Genomic DNA, 25,222 nt, shown 5'->3' on the forward strand with positions numbered 1-25,222 from the left:
CAACCTCGCGCACGCTCAGTGAGCTCGAGCAAGGACAAATAGCCCAACGCTCTTCCCCAGAGTCCGGCCCTCCTCTTCCCCATGCTTCCGGGGCGGAGAAAATGGGCGGAGCCAGGGCCGGAAGCGGGGGGGGGAGGCGAGTATTTCCTACTCGACCTAGCTAAGCCTGTAAGCTCTTTGCAGCTTCACTGGCCGTTTGGTGGGAAATCTTAATCTTGCTGTGCTTCCCTCCACTTTACCACCCGGCTAGAAACCAATGTGGAGGAAATCTGACAGTAATGAGCGGGTGGGGAGATAACCCCTATGGTATATATAAAAAAAAAAAATGGTATAGCTTCTCTATTTATGGAAGTTCTGCCCCAGGCCCGCATAGACTGGTGTCTGCTTTCTTTTGCTCCACGGTTCTAGCCACCCTGTTTTTAATCCTTTTTCAGCGTCCCCCGCCCCCCACCTCCACCCTACCATTATGTATGATCGGGCCCCCCGCTTGCTCAGATTGACTGAGGGTGGCAGTACCGAGGACTGTGTGGGTCCTGGATCCTACCAGGTACCTTTCCTGAAGCAGCAGGCAACAGGTAAGATGGAGGGAGAGCCCAGGCTTCCCCTCTGATAGTAAGCACTTTGCCTTCAGCCTGCTCCACTTCTCTGTGCCTGTAAGTTAAACATAAAGTGAACTTCCATTTGTAATAGCGCTTCATAGGTATAGCAAAACGTGAAGTAGGCAGGGAAAATACTATCCTTATTGTACAGATGAGAACTGCTGAAATAATATCCCGTTTGCCAAGGCTGGTAAGCTTATGGCAAAGAATTCTGCAGTGGTTTTCTGTATCACATTTTCAGTTGTACAGACTAGATCTAGGATTTTGATTTCTTGGCTTTGTTGAATATGTAAGTCTCCAAATCCTGTGTACTTTTTTTTTTTTTTTTTTTTTTACCTTCTGCTGTCTCTTCTTTGTAATCCTGTCTGTCTCACATACCTTTCTTACTGTTCATCCGAAAGGTTAAGATGTAAACTTTGAACCCAGCCAGCGGATCCACAGGAGAAAGATTTGGCGACCTTCTTCCCCAAAGATTACAGGACAGTTCTGCTGTGTCACATGGGGTCATTATGAGTCGAAAAATTCACCTACTGGCACTTAACAACTTCTATATTTATATTTTACAATTTAAAGATAATTCCATCTATTTTTTTCGTCCAGGTGCTTCCTTTCTGATCACACGCACGTTCTCTTTGAACTAAGTGAGAACTCCTTTTTCCCCACATTCTATTACAAAAACCTATACTCTTGAGGGGTGGAGTGGGAATAGGTATTTCTTTTGTTTGTATTCTGGTGATTTTCTGAAGCTTAGTAGAATCCAAATTACAGTCTTCCTTGTTATCTTGAATTTTTCTCTTCCTACACTATGTATTTTTTAAAATTGTTATGGCCACATGACTGATCACGTTAGGGGTGGATTTCATTTCTTTGTGTGGAGTATAAATTTGTCATCTGTCAGTGTTTTAATCTTGAATTTTACTGCTTTTCAGCATCTCATACCAGTATTCTTAGAGCTCATTATGTTTGTTTGTATTTTAATGCCGTTAACAACAAAACTGTTATCAACATCAACTCCCAAACAACCTACTGGCCACCAGTAGCCACTCAAAATGCCTATACCTATGATACTTTTCAATCCTTAGTTTAATTGGACGTAACTTACCAGTATCAGAAACAGTTCTTCTCATGGTATCTATAACATCAGCATTTTCTCCTGATTGTTTTTCCAGCTGTTGGCTTGGCACGGTGCCTGACACGTGGTTGGAACTAATCAACATTTGTTAAATGCTGAATAATGGAATAATATTTCCCTCTTCAACTTTCACAGTCTTCTTTAAAGGCCTGTATTTCTCTAAACACCTTTTACTTCCCATCCTTTGCTTATTGCTCTTTTCACATTTATCTTCTCATTCAAATCTGTAGCTCCAACTGCTACCCATATTCTAATTCTGTTGACTCCCAAAAAAGAGTTTTTAGAGTTACAGATGTTTTGTATTTCTAGGATAAGCTTTCTCCTGATTTAAGTCCTTCAGCATTGCCAATTACTGTTTTGTACATCTTTGCCTCTGTGCTTTGAACTCATTATCTTACCCAGCAAAACTAGCTCCTTTTCTGAAATTCCCTGTCTCAGTCAATCATAAACTTCAAGCTTTGGAATTATCCTAGACTTCTTCTCTGCCTGCCCACTTGTCACTCCCATTGATCATTAAGATTTATTGATTTTCTCATCTCAATTGGCCCCCTTTTCACTGACTTTTGACTTCGTTAAAGCCCTCATTATATGTGTTCTAAATTAAACCAATAAAATATTACTGGTCTGTCTATTTTAGTCTCCAACCCATCTTCCATCTTGTGGTTTGAATGATCCTTTTAAAATATAAACAATCATGTTATTTGTTAAAAAAAAAATCCTTTTTAACACTAAGGTTAAAATCTAAACTCCTTAATATGGTGCATAAAGTTGTTCATGATCTGATTTCTTACTTGGTTTCCTACTTTACTGGCTCTTTTCAGGCACCCATACCTCCGCCAACACTTAACTTACATTTCAGCAATTCCAACTTTACGGATTCTATAAGTTGATGCTCTTTCACCTCTCTTCCTTTGTTCTTCCTGATACCTTTGCTAGTATGCTCTGTCTTCCTGAATAATTTCTACTTTCTCTTTAAGACTCAACTAAAGTGAAGTTTTCTGACTACCTTTTCCCAGGTTTTTCTACTCTGATTTTTTCATGACTCTGTCATAACATTTTGAAACTATAATGCAACTATCTGTTAACTTATGTGGCTGCCTCAATAAAATGTGAGCTACTTGAGGGCAATGACCACGATCTTTAACTCCATTATTCCCTGTTTGTAGCCCAATTCCATAACACAGTGTTCAATTTTTAAAAAATAACAAATTACTTCTTGAAATAAAACTTAAAAAATCTAATTTGCTCCTCATAGTATAGTTAAAAATACTTATGACTTCTGGGAACTCTGCTTTAAAAAAAACAAAAAAACAAATCTACATTCAGTAAGCAAAGGAAATAATTACTGAATGTCCTCGAGACAGCAGACAATACCAAAACATATTAAAAAAAATAGAACAGGATTGCTCCAGAAAGTGACAAAATCAGGTGACCTTCCGGTAGAAGAAAGCACACTGGGGCTACTTGATAGTGAATTCAGAAGTCTAATATTCAGGCCTCTCCATGAGATTAGCAAAGAGATAAAGGAAAACACAGACAAAAATAAAGAAAACAAGACAAAGTCATGGAAAATACAGACAAAATCAGGTAAAACACAGACAAAGCAATGGGGGTAATTCAGGAAACTAATACAGGAAGAAAAGGTCAAAATAAGTAGAAATCATAGAAAAACTGCAAGTACAAAGGAAGAGAGGTGAAAAGCAAAAGAAAGATAAACAAAATTTCAGAAATGGACAGTGCAATAGGCGGTTTTACGAGCAAATTCGAAACAATGTAAGACAGGGTCAGTGAATTTGAAGACAAATCCTTGAATACCACCATGAGGAAAAATCTGAGAAGAGAATGAGGAAAACTGGAGAAAACCTGAGAAAAATGTGGGATACAATCATGAAAAAAATTTGTGCATGATCAGAGTTCTAGAACAAGGGAGAAAATGGAAAACACAGAATCACTGAAGATTTGCTGACAGGTAACTTCCCTAATATCATGAAAGATGAAAAGCTGACCAAGAAGCTCAATGAACCTCACATAGTATAGACCCTAAAAGAAAGTCACCAAGACATACCATAATCACACTTGGCAAAACCAAAGGCAAAGAATCCTGAGGGCAGCTCGAGAAAAATGAAAAGTCATATACAAAGGAGAAACAATAAGACTAAGCTCTGATTACAGCAAAAATCATGCAGGTAAGAAGGCAATGGGAGGACATAAAACCTTGAAAAAAAAAACAAAACTGCCAACTAAGAATACTATATTCTGCAAAACTGTCACTCAAATATGATGGCAAAATTAGGACATTTCCAGATAAACAGAAATTAAGGGAATATGTAAAAACCAAACCAAATTTACAAGACTTATTAAAGGGAGCCCTTCAGTTAGAGAACAAAGAACACCTGACAACAAGCTGAATCTAGGACACAGGACAGCATCAGCCAGATACCAACCTAGATAATGAACTCTCAAGGATAAAACAAATCTGAAAGATATACAACGAGGTAACAGAGATCAATCTGTAAATGATAACAATGTCAGAACAATTGTGCAGGTCTAAAACTTTCAAATGGAGAGGAAGTCAAGGCAATATCAAGTAATAAAAGACTAGTTTAAACTTAGGAAGATGGGGTAGATTTCAGGGTAATCACAAAAAAAGTTAACAAACCTCATCAAAATGAAGAAGAAAAACAAAGTCTCAGTAAACAAAAAATCTACAGAAATGAAACAAACAGAATCACAAACAAAAGGAATTCAGCACAGGAGAGTTATAGGAGCAAAGAAAATGTCAGTGCCATGCACACACACACAAAAACACTACAAAATGATAGCAATAAATTCACACCCACCAATGATCACACTGAACGTAAATTGCTTAAGTGCACCCATAAAGAGGCAGTGACAGAATGGATAAAAAACAGGACGCATCAGTATGCTGTCTACGAGAGACATGCCTTAGAAATAAAGCCATAAATATATTAAAAAACAAAGGCTGGAGAAAATATATCAAGCAAACAGCAACCAAAAAAGTGCAGGAGTGGCAATACTAATCTCTGAATAAAATAGACTTTAAAACAAAATTCACCATAAAAAACAAGGAAGTACATTGTGTAATGATTAAAGGGAGATCCACCATGAAGACATAACCATAATAAATATTTACGCACCCAACGACAGAGCTCCGAAATACAGAAAAGGAACTCTAACAGCACTGAAAATAGAAATTGACAGTTCCACAATAATAGTAGGAGACTTCAGCACATCACTCTTGGTAAAGGACAGAACATCTATAAAGAAACTCAACAAGGATGCAGAAGATCTGAAGGCTACAATCGATCAGCTTGACCTCATTGGCATGTATAGAACACTCCACCCAACAGCAGCAAAGTACACATTGTTTTCCAATGCACATGGAACGTTCTTCATAACAGACCACATCTTAGGCCACAAAGCAACCCTCAACAAAATCCAAAACGTTTAGATAATACAAAGCATCTTCTCTGATCACAACACCATAAAAGTAAAAATTAATAACGGGAAGAACAAGAAAAAAAAATTGTATACACAGAAAGTGAATAACACCCTGCACAAAAACCACTGGGTAATAGAAGAAATCAAAGATGGAATCAAAATATTCCAAGAATCAAACGAGAATGAAAATACATCATACCAATACTTTTGGGACACAACAAAGACTGCTCAGAGGTCAATTTATGGCAATACATGCGCATATCAAAAAAGAAGAAAGGGACAAAATCAAATCATTAACTGTACAACTCAGAAAGAGAACAGCAAAAGAAGCCCACAGGTACCAGAAGAAAGAAGATAATAAAGACCAGAGCAGAAATAGAGAACAGAAAAACAGTAGAAAGAATCAACAAAACCAAAAGTTGTTTTTTTGAAACGATCAACTAAATCAACAAACCGTTGGCCAAATTACTAAAAGAAAAGCAGGAAAGAAACCAAGTAACCCAAATAAGAAATGAGGGACATTACAACAGACCCAACCAAAATTAAAAAAACTATACTCCAACAAGTTTGAAAACCTAGAGGAAATGGACAAATTTCCAGAACATACTACCTACCTAAACTAACACAAACAGGTAGAAAATCTGAACAGACCCATAACAAGATAAGAGATTGAGAAGGTAATAAACTCCCAACATAAAAAAGTCCTGGCACAGATGACTTCACTGGAGAATTCTATCAAACGTTCAGAGAAGAGCTCACACCAGTACTACTCAAACTATTTCAGAACATAGAAGAGGAAGGGATACCTCCAAATTAATTCTCTGAAGCCAGCGTAGCCCTGATACCAAAACCAAGCAAAGACACCACAAAAAAGAAAATTACAGAGCAGTATCTCTCATGAATATAGATGCAAAAATTCTCAACAAAATTCTAGCCAATAGAATTCAGCATAATATATTAAACAAACAAAAACACCCTGGCCAAGTGAGATTCATACCAGGTATGCAAGGATGGCTCAACATTAGAAAATCAACGTAATCCACCGCATAAATAAAACAAGAGAAAAGAATCACAAGATCATCTCAATTGACACAGAAAAGGAATTTGATACAGTCCAACACCATTCCTGATAAAAACTGTCAATAAAATAGGAATAGAAGTGGAATTGCTCAACACAATAAAGGGCATCTATGAGTTGGAAACCCTGGTGGCATAGTGGTTAAGTGCTACAGGTGCTAACCAAGAGATTGGCAGTTCGAATCCGCCAGGCACTCCTTAGAAACTCTGTGGGGCAGTTCTACTCTGTCCTATAGGGTCGCTATGAGTTGGAATCGACTCGATGGCAGTGGGTATGAGTCGGAATCAACTTGACAACAACAGGTTTGGTTTTGGTTATACAAGACCAACAGCCAACATCATTCTTAATGGAGAGAGGCTGAAAACATCCCCCCTGAGAATGAGAACAAGATAAGGATGCTTTTTATCACCACTCCTACTTAACATTTTGCTGGAAGTCTTAGCTAGAGCAATAAAGCAAGAAAAAAAGGGCATCTGAATTGGTGAGGAGGAAGTAAAGTCCCTGTTTGCAGATGATATGATATTATACATAGAGAACCCAAAGCACTCCACAAGAAAACTGCTGAAACTAATAGATTTAGCAGAGTAGCAGGATAAAAGATTAACATACATAAATCAGTTAGATTCCTATACACCAGTAAAGACCACTATGAAAAAGAAATCAGAAAAGCAAGACCATTTATAAACCAAAAAAAAACAAACAACAAAAACCCAAACCCATTGCCTTTGAGTAGATTCCGACTCATAGCAACCCTATAGGACAGAGTAGAACTGCACTATGGGGTTTCCAGGGAGTGCCTGGTGGAATCGAACTTCTGACCTTTTGGTTAGCAGCTGTAGCTCTTAACCACTATGCAACCAGGGTTTCCAGACCATTTATAATTGCCCCTAAAAAAATAAAATACTTAGGAATAAATCTAACCTGGGATATAAAAGACCTATGTAAAGAAAACTACAAAACACTACTGCATGAAGCCAAAACAGACCTATGTAAATGGAAAAACATACCATGCTCATGGATAGGTAGATTCCACATTGTGAAAATGTCAATTCTACCCAAAGCAATCTAAAATATAGTGCAATCCCAATCCAAATACCAACAGCGTTCTTGAACAAGATGGAGAAACTAGTCCTTAACTTTATACGGAAAGGAAAGAGGCCCCGGATAAGTGAAGTACTATTGAAGAAGAAGAATAAAGTAGGAGGCCTTGAACTACCTGACCTCAGAACCTATTATATTGCTACAGTAGTCAAAACAGCCTGGTACTAGTACAACAGCAGACACAGTGACCAATGAAACAGAATAGAGAACCCGGATGTAAATACGTCTGTCTGTGGTCACCTGATCTTCATCAAAGGCCCAAAATCCATTAAATGGGGAAAAGACAGCCTTTTTACAAATGTGCTGGCAAAACTGGATGTCCGTCTGTAAAAAAATGAAGCAGGACCCATACCTCACAACATACATAAGAACTGATTCAAAATGAACCAAAGACCTAAAAACAACTATAAAGATCATAGAAGAAAAAATAGGATCAATGCTAGAGGCTCTAATATACAGCATAAATAGAATGCAGACCATAACTAACAATACATAAACATTAGAAGATAAGCTAGATAACTGGGATCTTCTAAAAATTAAACTCTTATGCTCATCGAGAGACTTCACCAAAAGAGTAAAAAGAGAACCTGCAGACTGGGAAAAAATTTTTGGCTCTGACAAATCCAACAAAGATTTAATCTCTAAAATCTATAGGATAATCCAACACCTCTACAACAAAAAGAGAAATAATCCAATTAAAAACGGGCAAAGGATACGAACGGACACTTCACCAAAGACGATATTCAGGTGGTTAATAGACACAGGAGGAAATGCTTGCGATCATTAGCCATTAACCCACCACCCACTGCCCTCGAGTTGGTTCCGACTCATAGCAACCCTATAGGACAGGGTAGAACTGCCCCATAGGGTTTCCAAGGAGCTTCTGGCAGATTCAAACTGCTGACCTCTTGGTTAGCAGCCATAGAACTTAACCACTACACCACCAGGGTTTCCCACTAGCCATTAGAGAAATGCAAATAAAAAATACAATGAGATACCATCTCACCCGGACATTACTGGCACGAATAAAAAAAAAAAAAAAGCCAGAAATTAACAAATATTGTGGGGAGATTCAAAGTCTCATGAATGGCTGGTGGGAATACAAAATGGTACAGCCATTTTGGAAAATGATATGGCACTTCCTTAAAATGCTAGAACTAGAAGTACCATAAGATCTGTGAATCCCACTCCTAGGAATACATCCTAGAGAAATAAGAGCTGTCACACAAATAGATACATGCACACCCATATTCACTGCAGAATTATTCACAATAGCAAAAAAAGGGACACAATGTAAGTGTCCATCAACAGATGAATGGATAAACAAAGTATGGTACATACACACAATGGAATACTATGCAAAGATGAAGAACAATGGTGAATCTACAGAATATCTCACAACATGGATGAATGTGGAGGACGTAATGCTGAGTGAAATAAGCCAGTCACAAAAGGACAAATACTGTATGAGACCAATATGTGCTATTATAAAAACTCATGAAAAGGTTTACACACAGAAAGAAACAATCCTTGATGGTTACGAGGAGGGTGGAAGATGGAGAGGGAAAAGCACTAAATAGGCAATAGATAAGTGGTAACTTTGGTGAAGGGTAAAGCAGTACACAATACTGGGAAAGTCAGAACAACTTGACCAAGGTAAGGTCATGGAAGCATGCAGACTCCCTGAAGGAATGAATTACTGGGCTGAGGGCTGGGGACTGTGGTCTTGGGGAATATCTAGCTCAATTGGTATAACATAGTTTATAAAAAAAATGTCCTACATCCTACTTTGGTGAGTACTGTCTGGGGTCTTAAAAGCTTGTGAGCAGCCATCTAAGGTATTCCACTGGCCTTACCCCATCTAGAGCAAGGGAGAATGAAGAAAACCTAAGACATAAGGGAAAGATTAGTTCAAAGGACTGATGGATAACAAGTACCACAGCTTCCACCAGACTGAGTCCAGCACAACTAGGTGGTGCCTGGGTACCACCAATGACTGCTCTGACAGGGATCATACTAGAGGCCCTGGACAGAGCTGGAGAAAATTATGGAACAAAATGCTAAGTCACAAAAAAAGACCAGACTTGGTCGTCTGACAGAGACTGGAAAAACCCTGAGAGTATGGCCCCTGGACACCCTTTTAACTTAGTACTGAAGTCACTCCTGAGATTTATCCTTCAGCCAAAGATTAGACAGTCCCATAAAACAAACAAAATATGTAGCTCAACCATGTATATGAGACTGATGGACACACCAACCCAGGGGCAAAGATGAGAAAGCAGGAGGGGACGGGAAAGCTGGTAATAGGGAACCCAAGGTGGAGAAGGAGAGAGTGTTGACATGTTGTGGATTTGGCAAGCAATGTTACAGAACAATATGTATATAATTTTTCAATGAGAAACTAATTTGCTCTGTAAACCTTCATCTAAAGTGCACACACACACACACACACACACACACACACACACACACACACACACAAAGAACCTCATTTCTCCTTATGACTGAATAATACTCCATCGTATATATCACATTTTATCTGTTGGTGGACACTTGGCTAGTTTCTACATTTTGAGTATTGTGACTAGTGCTGTAATGAGCATAGGTGTACAAGTATTTGTTTGAGTCCTTGCTTTTCATTCTTTTGGGTGTATACTTAGGAGTGGAATTGCTCGGTCATAATGGTAGTTCTATGTTTAAGTTTTGGAGGAATCACCAAACTGTTTTCCACAGTGGCTGCCCCATTTTATAATCCCAATGGCAGTGGGTTTCTCATTTTTCCATATCTTCTCCAACCAAAAAACCAAAACCAAACCCAGTACCTTCAAGTCGATTCTGACTCATAGAGACCCTATAGGATGGAGTAGAACTGCCCCATAGAGTTTCCAAGGAGCGCCTGGCGGATTCGAACTGCCAACCGTTTGGTTAGCAGCTGTAGCACTTAACTACTACGCCACCAGGGTTTCCATCTTTGCCAATAATTGTTATTTTTCGTTTGTATGATCATAGCTATCTTAGTGGGAGTACAGTGCTATTTCATTGTGATTTCGATATCCTTAAGGTTTTTTTAAGGTCTAATGACAGTCCCTGGGTAATGGTTAATGTGCTTGGCTGCCAACCAAAAGATTGGAGGTTCAAGTCCACCCAGAGGCACCTCAAAACAGTCCCACCTTGGGGGAGGAAGGTAAAGGAATTTCTCTTCTAGATGTCTTCTCCCACTAGTCAAAGGCTTACCCTATTTGGCATGCCAGTGCTACTACACTTCTGGGTTGTACATGCGTCGGGCTACAAAAGAGTTTCCGCAACGTCCTGCGCGTTGGCATCAATACAGAAGTCTCCAGAGGCTCGATGCTTGCAGGATGGACATGAGTTGAGGTAGTGTCAGATTGGATCTAGGCGAAGTCAGAAGTCTGTGCAGAAATGCATGACACTGGCACAACCACTACTGGGTAAGAAACATAGTGGAGCAAGAAACACGTAAGACTAAGAGGATCTGAAGTGATGTCATGTTTGGTGAACTTACTAAACTTTTTAGTTCAAATAATTGATGGGTTGATTCTTTTGGATATTCTGTATACATAACATCTGTGAATAAAAAACGTTTTGTTTTTTTCTTTTCCAATTCTTAACCTTTTCTTTTTTTCCTTTCTGCACTGACTGCAACCTCCAGAACAGTTTTGAAAAGAACATAGTGATTATTCCAGGCCTCCTGCATCGTTCCCAGTCTTAGAGGAAGAACTTTCAGCATTTCACTATTAAATGTAATGTTTGCTGTAATTTTTGGAAAGATGCTATTTAGGTTCCCTTTTATTCCTAAGAGTTTTTTTGTTTGTGTTATTTTAATCATGAATGGATTATCAGTTCTATCAAATACTTCTTCTGTATCTATTGTAATTATCCAATTATTTTCTTATTTTAATATGTTAATATGAAGAATTTTATATACAGCTTTCTTTTGGTCAATGTTTGCATGCTACATATTTTTCATTCTTTAATTTTAACCCTTTTGATTTTTTATGTTTTAGAAGTATATCTTATAAACAATGCATAATTATTTTCTGTTTTTACCCTCTATGAGTATTTTTGTCTTTTAACTAGAGCATTTGGTATATTTACATTTAATGCAGTGACTGCTCTGTTTGGGTTTAAACCTACCATCATCCTATGAACTTTCTGTTTGTCCCACCTTTAAATTTACCCATGTACCTGTCACTTTCGTTGCTGTCCTTTCTTTGTCTCTAACCTTCTATATGGGATTACTTTCTGTTCTCTTGAAAAATGCCTCTTATATTTTCTTTTATCATATAGTTAATCTACACTTTTGTTAATTTCAAATATTAAAAAAAAATCATCTCTTTATTCCTGAAGGGCATTTCACTGTGCTTAGATTTTTAAGTTGGCGGTTATTTCAACACATTGATGATATCATTTCCACGGGCTCTTGGCTTCTCTACTCCTTAGAAATGCAAAACCAATAGCTTTCAAAGATTATTGTGGTGCTATGTCTGTTTAAAATGACGTATTTGTAAAGTTCTATGCAGTTATTGCGTATTATGCTATTCTTAGTATTCGGAGATGACCTACTCTTTGCCAGTGATGAATTTGTTTCAGTTATGTCATCTTACCTGTTTCCTTCTGTAACAAACAACATTTTTCAGCTGACTGGCAAGAGGTGGAGGTGCAATATGTTATGGAATAGACGAGGTCTTATTGGTTCTTTGAGGACTAAATTTATGAGCTTTTCCCTCACTACCCTTGTTCTATAATCAATATTCCTCACTAATCCTGTTCTGAATCATAGCTATAGTTTGAACGTTTATTTTTGTTGCCTTCATTTTTAGTGGTTTTTATTTTAAATAAAAAATTACAAAGGTATAAGGTTAAAAAAAGTCAGCCAACACAGAATGTTACTGAAGTAAACCATTACTTGTTTTTGATTGTTCTGTGATTATCTTATATACTTTTAAAAATCAGTCACAGGAAGTAGCTATTGACTCTTCTTTATGAAAAATGAGAGATTTAGAATATTTTTTCTGTCTCCCACTCTGCTTACTCTCCCCAGCTCAAAACTGCCACAGTTGTCAATGTAAGAAGGTCTTCATTCTGGAGGCTGAGTTTTATAATGCATTATGTTTCTTTCCTTTTTTATCCCTCAGGTTTTAAGGCTTGCTCTTCTTGCCAGCCCTAGTACCTACACCCTGGATCCCTCTTGTGATTTGGTAATTTTCTTTGGCAGAGTGGGCTACTCTGGCTGCAAGAAGATGCTGTAGCTAGTGTTTTAGACCACGTCAGTGTTTCTCAAAGTTTTTTTTCCATTTTTGCCGCCTCTCTTTTTAAATGCTTTTTCCTAATGCCTACTCCCTCATGAAATTTTAATAAAAAAGCTATACTGTGTATATATTTATGTACTATATGTATATCTGTGCTTTATATATAAGAAGAGTACGTTTTATATTTAAACTTACTGTTTTTATTCAGCGCAGGTTTAAGCATGACTAAAAAATTTTAAGCAAAAAGTTAAAAGTTGAAAAACTATTAAGATTTAACTTTATAACAATATTTGCTGAGTAATTTTTAATGTAATTGATGTACTTATATAGATTGTAAGGCATCAAATTATATATGCAAATGAGAAACATAAAGCAATGCAAGGAAATTTTAAAATACTCAAAATTATTTTTTATGCAAAAGTGAGACAATTTAAAGTTTAATTTATTTCTTAAAAATTATTTTTAGTGAACTTATCTTTTAACTTGATATGAGAAAATAACTTTTTCTTTAACTAACTGCTTGATATTTGGAGCCCTGATGGTGCAGTGGTTAACCATTCAGCCACTAACCAAAAGGTTAGCAGTTTGAATCCACCAGCCACTCCTTGGAAAACCTGTGGGGCAGTTCTCTGTCCTATAGTGTCCCTGTGAGTTGATGATGATGGGTTTTTGGTCTGATGTGGTATCTATTAGGATATTGTTAACATATTTTCTTTTCTACACTTGACATGATTAATGATGAGTTGAATAAATTTTATAGAATTAAATAAAATCTAAACTATTTTTTATTTAATTTTCAAAGCTCAAATCATACACAAAAGTACGATCAAACAGTATTGAGAGAAGGTAAACCTGAAGTTATCTTCTGGTAGCGAAAGTGTTCAAGTTTCCTGATAACTTTTTCTCTCGAGGCGTAAATATAATCTCCTCTCTGAAAAAGAGTCACCTAGCATTATGGTCCTCTGCCTGGAACAGTTGTGATTGGAAGGGAGTTAGTTATCATCTCCCACAGTTTAGATGTGTTCATGCCCTGTCAACGTCTGTCATTAGGTTAAACCAAACTCTCTGTCCTTTTTCTGTGATGAAGTCCATAGGGATCCAGTGGCCATTTTGTTATCCTGAATAACCCTTGGGGGCAGAGGAAAGTGACCATGAAACTATCTGAGGTAAAGTCAATATTGAAGTTAATGTCTGTCTAGTTGTTCTTGATCTAACCTAAGTAAGTGATCTGTGTATCCACTGAGGTCAAAGAAGACATATCAAATGGGGGGGGGGGGGTGCCGAAAAAGAAAAGTGTACTATTCTTTCTTGAATTCTCCTTGTTCTCTGCCACCTGACTTCTGGGTACCTAAGAGCTTAGCTAAGGCAGAGAGGGTTATGTCAGTGTACAGCTTGTAAATAGCTGAAGACAGCTAGACCAGCCATCTCTGTGGAAGTTGTTGTTGGAGATGATGGTATGATTGGCTAACAGTATATACTTTATGCATAGTAATAGCATCTGTGTGAGTCAAAATAATTTGTTGAGCATCACAGTCCTTTATGGTAGTTCTATTACTGTGATGGTTCTGAGCATGAGCCCACTGGACTATAGTAGATGCAGTGTTTACACATCCTTGATCAACTTTTTCAATCTTGATGTTTTCTTCTTAGTTGTTTCATATAGGCATGTATGTGCATAGCATAAGGACTGAGTGATTTAAGCTTTTGTGTCTGTTTCTGTAGAAGGGTTAGACCAGTCCTGGGTGACCAAATAGCCTGACCATACAGCTAAGTCATGGTGAAAAGTGAAATAATTGAAAAAAATCAATTAATTTCATAAAAATCATTTTTAGTGATTTTAATTTTTAACTTTAGCTTGATATGAGAAAATAACTTTTGTATGTAAAAATTCATGTAAGAGTGTATTTCGTTTGATTCTGGTGTGATATGCTCTATGGCCAGGAGCACCGCCTAAACTTTAACCCCTTGTGTAGAACAACCAGTGTGGTGGGAATTCACAGTTTACTGTCATTGTGACTAATTGCTATGACATTCTGCAGAGGCAAGCTGTTTCATCATTGAACAATGCTTTCTTTTCAGGTAGGAAATCTAGTGAACAGTGCTTCTACTGGGACATCTGTTTAGGAAAAACAGTAGTTTAATAGGTAGCAGTCACTTGTTGATTAAGGTTTCAAGGGCCAGTTTTGATCTTTGGTTCTAACCAGTCCACCACTACCTCAGCGACTCCATGTATGTCACAGTAGAACTGTGCTCCATAGGTTTTCAATGGCTGATTTTTCAGAAGTAGATTCACAGGGCTTTTTTTCTGAGGTGCCTCTGGGTGGACTCAAACCTCCAGCCTTTTGGTTAGCAGCCAAGCATGTTAACCATTTGCACCACCTGAGGATTCCTGATCCTCGCTTAAATGTGCCCGTTTCATTTTACAGTGGATTCCTTTGACTCTTGGCCCAATTTATGAAATTTTTTTTTCAGAGAAGGCCAGTTAGAGTATTATTTTTCTTTTATTGAGATGACCATTCTCCACTGAGCACAGTTAGTAGTTGCCACTCAGAAATTAGACAAACTTTTTAATCCAGAAAATCTGGGGCTAGAGAGCATCAGTGAGGCTCTAATCAGGTGTGATCTTGGTTGCCAAAAATCAGTTGCCAGTGAATCAACTCTGACTTATGGTGGCTCCGTATGTGTCAGAGTAAACTGTGCTCCATAGGGTTTTCAGTAGTTGATATTTCAGAAGTAGATTGCCAGGCCTTTCTTCCAGGGTGCCTCTGGGTGGACTTGAACCTCCAACCCTTCATTTAGCAGCCAAGTGCAGTGACTGTTTGCACCACCCTGGAACCCTGATATTTTCGTTGCAGAAACCTGTAATTCCATGGTGATTGAAGAAGATAAGGGACCTTGTTTTAATGCTGCTTGGAATGCTTCCAAGGCTTCTTGCTGGGGAGGAGGGTATCTTAGTTATCTAGTGCTGCTGTAACAGAAACACCGTAAATGAATGGCTTCAACACACAGAAGTTTATTCTGTCACAGTCAGTAGGCTAGAAGTCCAAATTCAGGGTGTCAGCTGTAGGGGATTGCTTCCTCTCTGTCTGATCTGGAGGAAGCTCCTTGTCATCAATCTTCCTTTAGTCTAGGAGCTTCTCCATGCAGGAACCTCAGGTCCAAAGAATGCATTCTGTTCCTGGCACTGCTTTCTTGGTGGTTTGAGGTTCCCCTGTCTCTCTGCTCACTTATCTCTTTGATATCTCAAAAGAGATTGGCTTAAGACACAATCTAATTTAGTAGATTGAGTCCTGCCTCATTAACATAACTGCCACTAATCCCATCTGATTAACATCGTAGAGGTAGGATTTACAACACATAGGAAAATCACATCAGATGATAAAATTGTGGACAATCACACAATACTGGGAATCATGGCCTAACCAACTTGATATACATATTTTTTGGGGACACAGTTCAATCCCTGACAGGGGAGTCATTCAAATTTAGCTGCTAGTCTGGTGATTTCGTATAAAGGCTTTAAGAAAAATTCCTAGTTGTGAAACATGCTGTTTAAAAATCCAAAGAGGCCAACTAGGGATTGTTTCTCCTTTTCTGGTAACTGGTGGTTATAGCAATTTGTCTTTGACTAGCTTTAATTGAATGTCTCTTTAGTCTGTTGTACCCAAATACCTGTCAAGAAGGTCACTTGGTCACATGGTCTTGGATATTGTCATAGTTCAAGGCCTATCCATTTTGGTTTGTTGTGCCTGGAAGGTGTGTAAATACAAACATTTTTATTGGTACAGGTCATTATCAAAGTGTTATAAATATAGTAGGCCCAAGTTGACATTTGACTTTGTGCTATAGTTGGTTTATGGACCTATAACAAATTATTGGGGGTTTTAGGAAGCAAATTAGTTATCTCTTGCTATGTTACAGATTACTCTAAAATTTAGTGGCTTAAAACAACACACATTTATTATATCATAGTTTCTCTCAGTTAGGAATGCTGGCTTAGTCCATTGTTTTGTCCGACAGGCTGCATTCAAGGTGTTGGCTGGGCTGTAGTCATCCCAGGTCTTGACTGGGGAAGGATCCGCTTCCAAGCTCTTGTGGCCCTTGGCAGGATTCAGTTCCTTTTGTGTTGTTTGACTGAGGGCCTCCCTTACAGACTGTTGGCTTGAGGCCACTCTCAGTTCCTTGCCATGTGGGCTTCTCCAATATAGCAGTTTGCTTCATCAAAGCATGTGAGTCATGAAGGAAATAGAGTGCTAGCAAGACAGAGTCATGTCATTTATAACTTAATCACAGAAGTGATATTCTATGACGTTTACCATATTCTTTTTGTTTGAAGCATGTCACTTGAGTATAGGTTTAAGACATACTCAAGGGGAAGAGTTACACAAAAGCTTGCATACCAGGAGGTGGGGATTGTTTGGGTCTATCTTAGAAGTCTGCCTACCATAGGCAGTCATGGTGCACTGTACTCCTTGTTAGATGAGAGCAAACTCGTTTTGGTCCTCTTCCTGCAGGGGTACAGAAAAAAATATTACAGTGTGAAAGGCTGTATAGCGAGTGCCAGTGTTGACAGCAGTTTGTTTAATCTCTGTATTCTCAGTCGCTGTGAATAGTCAGGAAGTGCATATTGGGGTCACAATGAAATACCATTTTTTACCAATCAGAATGGCAAATACTTAAAAAGACCAGTAAAACCTATTTCTGGAAGAATGCAGGAAACTATAATTTTATAACAGATGGTAGAAACGTGAATCGTCACTTTTGGGGAATGCTATCTATGAATATTCCATAAATATCCAATAAAAAGTAAATATTCTATCATGAAATGATATGCATACATTCATACATATGAATATATGTATATACTTAAACATAAATTTATTTGTTTTAGCATTGTGCAAAATGCCCAAAAAATTAAATGTCTATTAATAAGGGGTATGACTGGGTAAATCATATCACCATGGAATACTATGCAACCACTTTAAAGATTGAACTAAAGTCATTTCATTTGCTTGGCATGATTTCTATGAGATATTGTTGAGAGAAGCAAGATTCAAAAAAGTATATATGACATCATTTTTGTAAAACCAAAGAATTATTCTTAAAAAAATCTATACATGTTCAAACCAAAAACACCAAACCTGTTGCTGTCGAGTCGATTCTGACTCATAACAACCCTACAGAGACCCAACAGGACAGAGCAGAGCTTCCCCATAGTTTCCAAGGAGCACCTGTCGACCTTTTGGTTAGCAGTCACTCAACCTCTATGCTACCAGAGTTTCCTCTATACATGTTATATATGTATATATAAATAAATATATCTATATAAACATGGAGAAAATATGGAAGGATTATGCTAGGTTATTAATATAAAAATATAGATTACCTAAAATGGGGAGAAAATGTTTAAGCTTCAATACCACAGAAAAGTTCGAAGCACTGGTGGCTTCCACAAGATAGACAGGGCAATTAACTGGAAATAATGCTAGATATCATCCCTATTTTAAACCATGTATTTAAAAGTCTTTTTTTTTTTCTCCTGATCTGAGACATTATTTTAATTGTACAGACTTGGAAAGGATAGAAGTTTGGGCTCTGGTGGTATATTCAGTCATTCATTTGGGTTAAAGAATCTAAAAACTGGGTCATAAGGAATGCAACAATCAGCATGTCTGCATACCTATGAACCTAGAATGTTGTTATAAATTATTCAGGCTGGCAAATAATGGTACATAGTTGATACACAAAAAACAAAACAAGATGGCACGTAAGTTCAGGTATCTAACAAGTTCAGGAATGTCTAGGGCCCCTGACAGGGCCATTATGGCCAGGTCTCAGATCTTGTCCTTGTCCTTGTTCATCGTGTCCCTGTAATCCTCTTAATTCCTATTTGGTTTTTATATCAGCCCATTGACTTGTCTGAGTTTTTGCCTCACGGGAGTAGTTGAAGTCATTCCTGATTTTTGCATCTGCAGATCTGCTTGGCTACTCATTTGAGCAGGGTGTATCTCATAAAACTCTGCTGTTCTCTTTCAAATTCTGTCAGCCCTTCATCTTTCAACAATGAAGCATAAGAATTCAGGTATGTTTACCTTAGGGCTTATTAGAGCCTGACCTTCTTTTCACTGGTTACCAGCAACCTCATTGTCTGGGGTTATCCATTTGTAGTAAATCCACCTCTGTGGTATTTTTGAATGACCTGCTTGTTTTGTAGCTTTGGGGGATAGTAGCAGACATCTCAGCAGCCTTTCTGTTCTACCCATTGCTGGGCTCATGGATACTCAGTCATCTGCTTTTTATTACTTCTAGGAGAGAATATTACTGATCCCCAGGATGGCCCATCTGAAACTTGTGCTTTGAAAAATATGCAGGAAAGAAATGTGTCTCTTCATGACTGCAAACTCTTATGCATAGCAGACCTAGACATACAAATCGGTAACTAGTGCCATGTGCTGTATAAAATAGATTTAACTGGGAAAAATCTTACAAGCAGAGAAGTAGTATACAATCACAGGAATTTCATTGGTTATATAAGAGAAAATTCTCCTGTTTAGGAAATTCAGATTTTGCATCAGAGCAAGAATTTCTTGCTCTTCCTTGGGTCTTAAAACCTCCAGAACACAGATCTTGCATGCATCAGCCTTTTAAAAATGTAACAGCTTCTGTGGGTAGCCATTGGTTCTGAATATATAGTCTCAGCAATTGAGGTTACTAAATTATTTTATTTATTTTGAGTGCTTTTTATCTGAAATCCACAGAATCCTATCTTATTTGTTAGTGATATTTTGTTTTTATAGGTGGCTATGCACCATTTCTTTCTTTGGCTACTAGAGAAAGTTCTTTTACTACTGGCTCTAACACTGAGAAAGCTGCTCCAGGTCCAGGACACTACAATGTTTCAAAAGCACAGGTAAATTTATAATTGAGTTAATAAAACTCATATTTCTTCCATAGTAGACCAAAATGTTATTTGTCATATTTTATTTTCCCCTCATATTATCCTCTTCCTCCTTTCAGTCTATATATTTATACTTAGAATAATAGAAAATAAATGTGTTCATTGTTGGTTGTCTAATTGTTATTCTTCATTATTGCATATATTCTATAAAACATAAAACATTGGTGTATGTTGCATGGTCTTTGAGACTCTTGAATAAGAGAATGGGACCCTTGAATGAATTATGTCCCATGAAAGTTGTGCAAATGGTCAAGCTATGTAGAAAAAGAATGACAATAGAATAAAGGAATTGGTTTGTATACCATACTTTAAAGGTATAGCTGTTAACCATCATCTCATCTGTTTCCTATCTCTCTGTAATTCCAAGAGTCTGTGACCAGAATATCCTCCATGGTTTATCCTTCTTCAGAAACAGTGGATATAACTCCAATAACTTCAAAATCATAAGCGTTTTTTACACTTTTACGTTAACTTTGCATTCATACATAGTGGCTCTTAGCTGACTCTAACCAAAAAAAAAAAAACAAAAAAAAACCCAATGCTGTCAAGTCGATTTTGACTCTAGCAGATCTTTAACTCCTCTGTTGGAGGCCTAGAATCAGTCATTGATGATTTTATTTTTTCCATTAGTCTTCTGAATTGATGGTAAAATCAGTTAGGAATTTTTGGTTGCAACTAATAAAATAGATTTTTAAGTCAGATGTTAGTGGGACAATAAAAAGCTTATAGGAAAGTCACTTGGGTGGTTCACAGACTTGAAGGAAGAATAGAACAATCATGTCTCAAGGAAGGACAGGACGAAGATAATTGCAGGTATTTCAGTATCGGAGCTTCTGGGCCATTTTGACAGAGAACTACCATTCTACCATTAGGTAATTCTATAATTTCCTTCCATTTTTTATACGTGTCTTCACTCAAGATTAAAATTCTCAGTAGGGAAAATCTAATTGACCTAGTTTGTTTATGAACCCATACCTATTTCTGGGAGTAGGGAACCTTGTATTTGCCAGTTACTTCAAAACCACAAATTCTCAAAGTTTAATTACCCCATGAAAGGGGAATATATTGTTATGAGCAGATGTTGGAAGGGATGCCGAGGAAACAAAAACAATAGATTTCCATTACATTTTACCCCTTGACTGCCTGGTTCCCTATCACGCACACGCCACACACACACACTGTTTTTTTCCCACACTGCGGCATGATGGATTGCTTTTGTGTGGCCCTTCTAGCCATGGTCTTGTAACTCCCACCTAAATGATTGGGTGGGGGCTGTGTGATAGGGTAATTGTGGGCCACCAAAGGGATTGGTCCATTTTGCCATCCTGCTGGGCTTGAAATGAGCCACCCCAGAGGTGAAAAAGAGAAAATTCCACCACTACCAAGGAAGAACAGCCAGGAGCCAGACTGTCCTTTGGACCTGGGATCCCTGTGCTGAGAAGCTCCTAGAACTAGGAGACAGAGAGCTTGGGAAATGGTGGCAGAGACCTGGCAGCGGAAACTCGGCAGTAAGAGACGACATGGTGGGCTTCCTGGCCCATGGAAAGAGAAAGCTGACTGCTTTTGGGCAGAGGCCTAGGGCCACGGAGAGGTGTGCCTGCGAGCACAGGTGGGAAGAGGCTGTTCTGATGGAGGAATTGTGTCCTGAGTGTTCCCGAACCTGAATTGTAGCTGTTACTTCCATAATAAACCCGTAATTGTGAGTATTGTCTGTGAGTTCTGTGTGGCTATTGCAATGAATTATCAAACCTAGCAGAGAAGTAGAGAGTGCTGTGGGAGGGACGGTTGATGTTAGAGTTGGTAAACATGGTGGAGAGAGAATGCATGGCTGACCTCTGCCTCATAGGAATCAGCCTTGGGCTGTTGACACTGATTCTTCTTCCCCCTCATGAAGTGAGACGAGATCAGACACTGCTTCCATGTTGTTTTTACACACACATATAATTTGAGAAATGCAAATAATCTTATGTAACCCAAGAATACAGAAGAAAGTATACAGCTTTGTAAATATATCCCCCTGAAGGAGCCAAACTAATGTCTAGCTACAACATTCAGAGATGATATTATGGTGTCACTATAAACTGAGTCCTGGATCTCTGGATTAATGTCATTTCTCCTTCTGTTTTTTCACATTCCTGTTTCATTGTTTGGCGACCTGTAGAGCCCTCGTGGCTCAGTGGTTAAGCATTCTGCTGCTAACCAAAAGGTTGGCAGTTGGAATCCACCAGCTACTCCTTGGAAACCCTATGGGGCAGTACTGCCCTGTCCTATAGCGTTGCTATTAAATGGTAAATAAAACATGAAATAATATAAGGAAGTGATTAGATGTGTGGGCTTTTGAGCTTGACTGCCTGTGTTCTAAACCGGCCTCTGCAGCTTCCTAACCGTGAGACTTAATCTTAACCACTTTGTCTTTCTAGGCCTTAGTTTTCTCACTTGTTAAATAGGGATAATAACTTCATAGGGTTGTTTTAAGGATTAAATAGGTTAAGAAGCACTAAGAATAGTGGCTGAATATAGTTAACATTCAATACATTTCAGCTATTATTTGTGTTATTACAATAGTAGAGGGAAGAAAAGAGAGGGAAAATGAAAGAAAATGATGCAGGAAGCAAGAAAGTACAGATGGGAACCATAGATCTTATTTCTGCAACTGATCGTGAAGCTCTGAGTGGCTTAAGATTTTTCCATCACTCATTCTATGTTCCGCATATCTTCAACAAGGACTTTATGTGATGGAGCTCTTAACTTGATGGAATGACCAAAATCTTCACTTCTTAGAAGTCTGAGCTTAGTTATACTGCTTCTCCTGTTTTTTCAGTGGTATTTTCTTAGTATTTTCGCTGGGCACTATGGTACAAGGAAGCTCTATGGGGTGCCCTTGGATTCCATCCCACCATACTCCTTTTGGCTTCCATCATTCCTTTTTCTCCATCCTGGTTAGGGTTAATCACCTTGGCCAGTATGCTAACCTCCTTATTTTTCCTTCTGCTTCTTAGCATAAAAAGCCTGGAATAGCCAGTATCCTTAACTTCCAATTCAGTGGAATATTCATTGCTCTTCCCTTGGATCTTAAAATCTACAGATCACTAGAGCCTAGAGTTGTGAGGACAAAAAGTAAAAAAAAAAAAAAAAAAGAGTGGGTCATTAGATATATAACTAGAAGTGTCACCCCTGCTTCCACTCCTTTGCGCACAGATCAATTCGTTATAGATGTCAGGGAAATAATTCTATATATTGGCTGCCTGTTCAAAACCATAATCTTATAAGACAAACTGAAACAAATAATTACATGTGCTACATTAAAAAAAAGCACATAAGAGAGGTTTACAACCAAGTTCTGGAGGAATGATTAGGGAAGGCCTTCTGAAAGAATTGATGTTTATGTTGAAACCTGCAGAAAAATACAAGTAAGCTAGGTATAGATAATGTATAGAAGACAAATCACTGCCTCCTGGGATTTATAATTTCGAAAGTAGTGAATGAAATTCAGTACAATACATTTGATTAAATGATATCTGTCATGGATTGAATTATGTCCCCCCAAAATGTGTCAACTTGGCTAGTCTGTCATTCATGGTATTGTGTGGTTATTCACCATTTTGTCATCTGGTGTGACTTTCCTATGTGTTGTAAATCATACTTCTATGATGTTAATGAGGTGGGATTATCGGCAGTTATGTTGTGAGGCTGGACTCCATCTACAAGATTAGGTTGTGTCTGAAGCCAGTCTCTTTTGAGATATAAGAGGGAGAAGCCAGCAGAGAAACATGGGGACCTCATACCACCAAGAAACAAGAGCCAGGAGCAGAGCATGACCCTGGGTCCCTGTGTTGAGAAACTCTTCAACCAGGGGAAGGTCGGTGACAGGGACCTTCCCCCAGAGCTGACAGAGAGAGAAAGCCCTCCCATGAAGCTGGTGCCCTGCATTCAGACTTCTGGCCTCCTAGACTGTGAGAGAATAAATTTATTTGTGTTAATGCCATCCACTTGTGAATAAGATAATGTCATAGAGCCATAATCAAATGTTTACTAAAACAAAAAAAATCCATTGCCGTCGAGTCGATTCTGACTCATAGAGACCCTGTGGGACAGAGTAGAACTGCCCCACAGGGTTTCCAAGGAGCACCTGGTGGATTCAAACTGCCGACTTTTTGGTTAGCAGCCATAGCACTTAACCACTATGCCACCAGGGTTTCCAAATGTTCACTAGTAGCCCAAATACTCATGTATTCTACTTGGAGGGAATAGAAGATATCACAATTGACCTGGATTTTGAAGAAGAATTTGTTAAGTAGTCAAAAAGGATGGGAAAAGATATCCCAGGCAGAGAAAAACCACATCCATAAGGCATTGGAGGTGTTTAGTGGCATTGGTGTGTTCAGTGAAGAACAAGTTCTTTGGAATGTCTGGAGTGCAGAGTCTAAGGGGGAGTCGTAAGAATACAGGTTGGAAAGGGAGGTAGAGAGTATATTTTGGAAAACCTTGACATCATGCAAATAATTTTTTGAAAGTACTAAATGATGGGGAAGGATGCAGCATTGGAGGTGCTTACTTGTTCTGTGCTGAGAAATTTGGAAGACAGCTACCTGGCCAACCGACTGGAAGAGATCCGTATTTGTGCCCATTCCAAATAAAGGTGATATTGAACAATATCATTAGTATCTTGTCGTGGATTGAATTGTGTCCCCCAAAAATATCTGTCAACGTGGCTGGGCCATGATTTTCAGTATTGGGTGATTGTCCACAATTTTATGTGATTTTCCTATATTTTGTAAATCCTATCACTATGATGTAATAAGATGGATTATCAGCAATTATATTCATGAGGCCTACAAGATTAGGTAGTGTCTTAAGCCAACCTCTTTTGAGATACAAAAGAGAGAAGCAAGCAGAGAGATACGGAGGCCTGATATCACCAAGAAAGCAGTGCTGGGAGCACAGCGTGTCCTTTGGACCTGAGTTCCCTGTGCTGAGATGCTTCCAGACCAAGGGAAGACTGATGACAAGGACCTTCCTCCAGAGCTGACAGAGAAAGCCCTCCTTTGGAGATGGTGCCCTGAATTCAGACTTCTAGCCTACTGGACTGTGAAAGAATAAACTTGTCTTTGTTAAAGCCATCGACTTCTGGTATTTCTGTTATAGTAGCACTAGATAACTAAGACATATCTCATGCAAATAAAATTTTGCTGAAGATAATTCAAAAACTGTTGCAGCAGTACATTGACAGGGAACTTCCATAAATTCCAGCCAGATTCAGAAGAGGACGTGGAATGAGGGATGTCACTGCTGTTGTCAGGTGGATCTTATCTGAAAGTACAGAACACTAGAAAGATGTTTACCTTTTTTATTGTCTATGAAGAGACATGAGACTATGTGGATCATAACAAATTACGGATAATATTACAAAGAATGGGAGTTCGAGAACACTTAATAGTGCTCATGCAGAACCTGTACGTAGACCAAGAGGCAGTTGCTTGAACAGTACAAGGGGATATTGTGTGGTTTAAAATCAGAAAAGGTGTGCATCAGAGTTGTATCCTTTCATCATACTTATTCAATCTGTCTGCTGAGCAAATAATCTGAAAAGCTGGACTGTATAAAGAAGAATGTGGCCTCAGG

General features: G+C 38.3%; 1 protein-coding gene across 1 annotated transcript in view; it reads left to right on the plus strand.

Moving 5' to 3' along the window:
- The first annotated feature begins 466 nt into the window (after positions 1-466).
- STPG2 (sperm tail PG-rich repeat containing 2) overlaps positions 467-25,222 on the plus strand; it is a 391,925-nt gene continuing 367,169 nt past the window's right edge. Inside the window, exons 1-2 of the mRNA XM_049887070.1 lie at positions 467-575; positions 19,440-19,552. Of these exons, the coding sequence (XP_049743027.1) occupies positions 467-575; positions 19,440-19,552 (222 nt within the window). The remainder of the gene's footprint in view (positions 576-19,439; positions 19,553-25,222) is intronic.

The sequence above is a fragment of the Elephas maximus genome, chromosome 5, assembly GCF_024166365.1.
Source record: "Elephas maximus indicus isolate mEleMax1 chromosome 5, mEleMax1 primary haplotype, whole genome shotgun sequence".
In the NCBI taxonomy this organism is placed as follows: Eukaryota; Metazoa; Chordata; class Mammalia; order Proboscidea; family Elephantidae; genus Elephas; species Elephas maximus.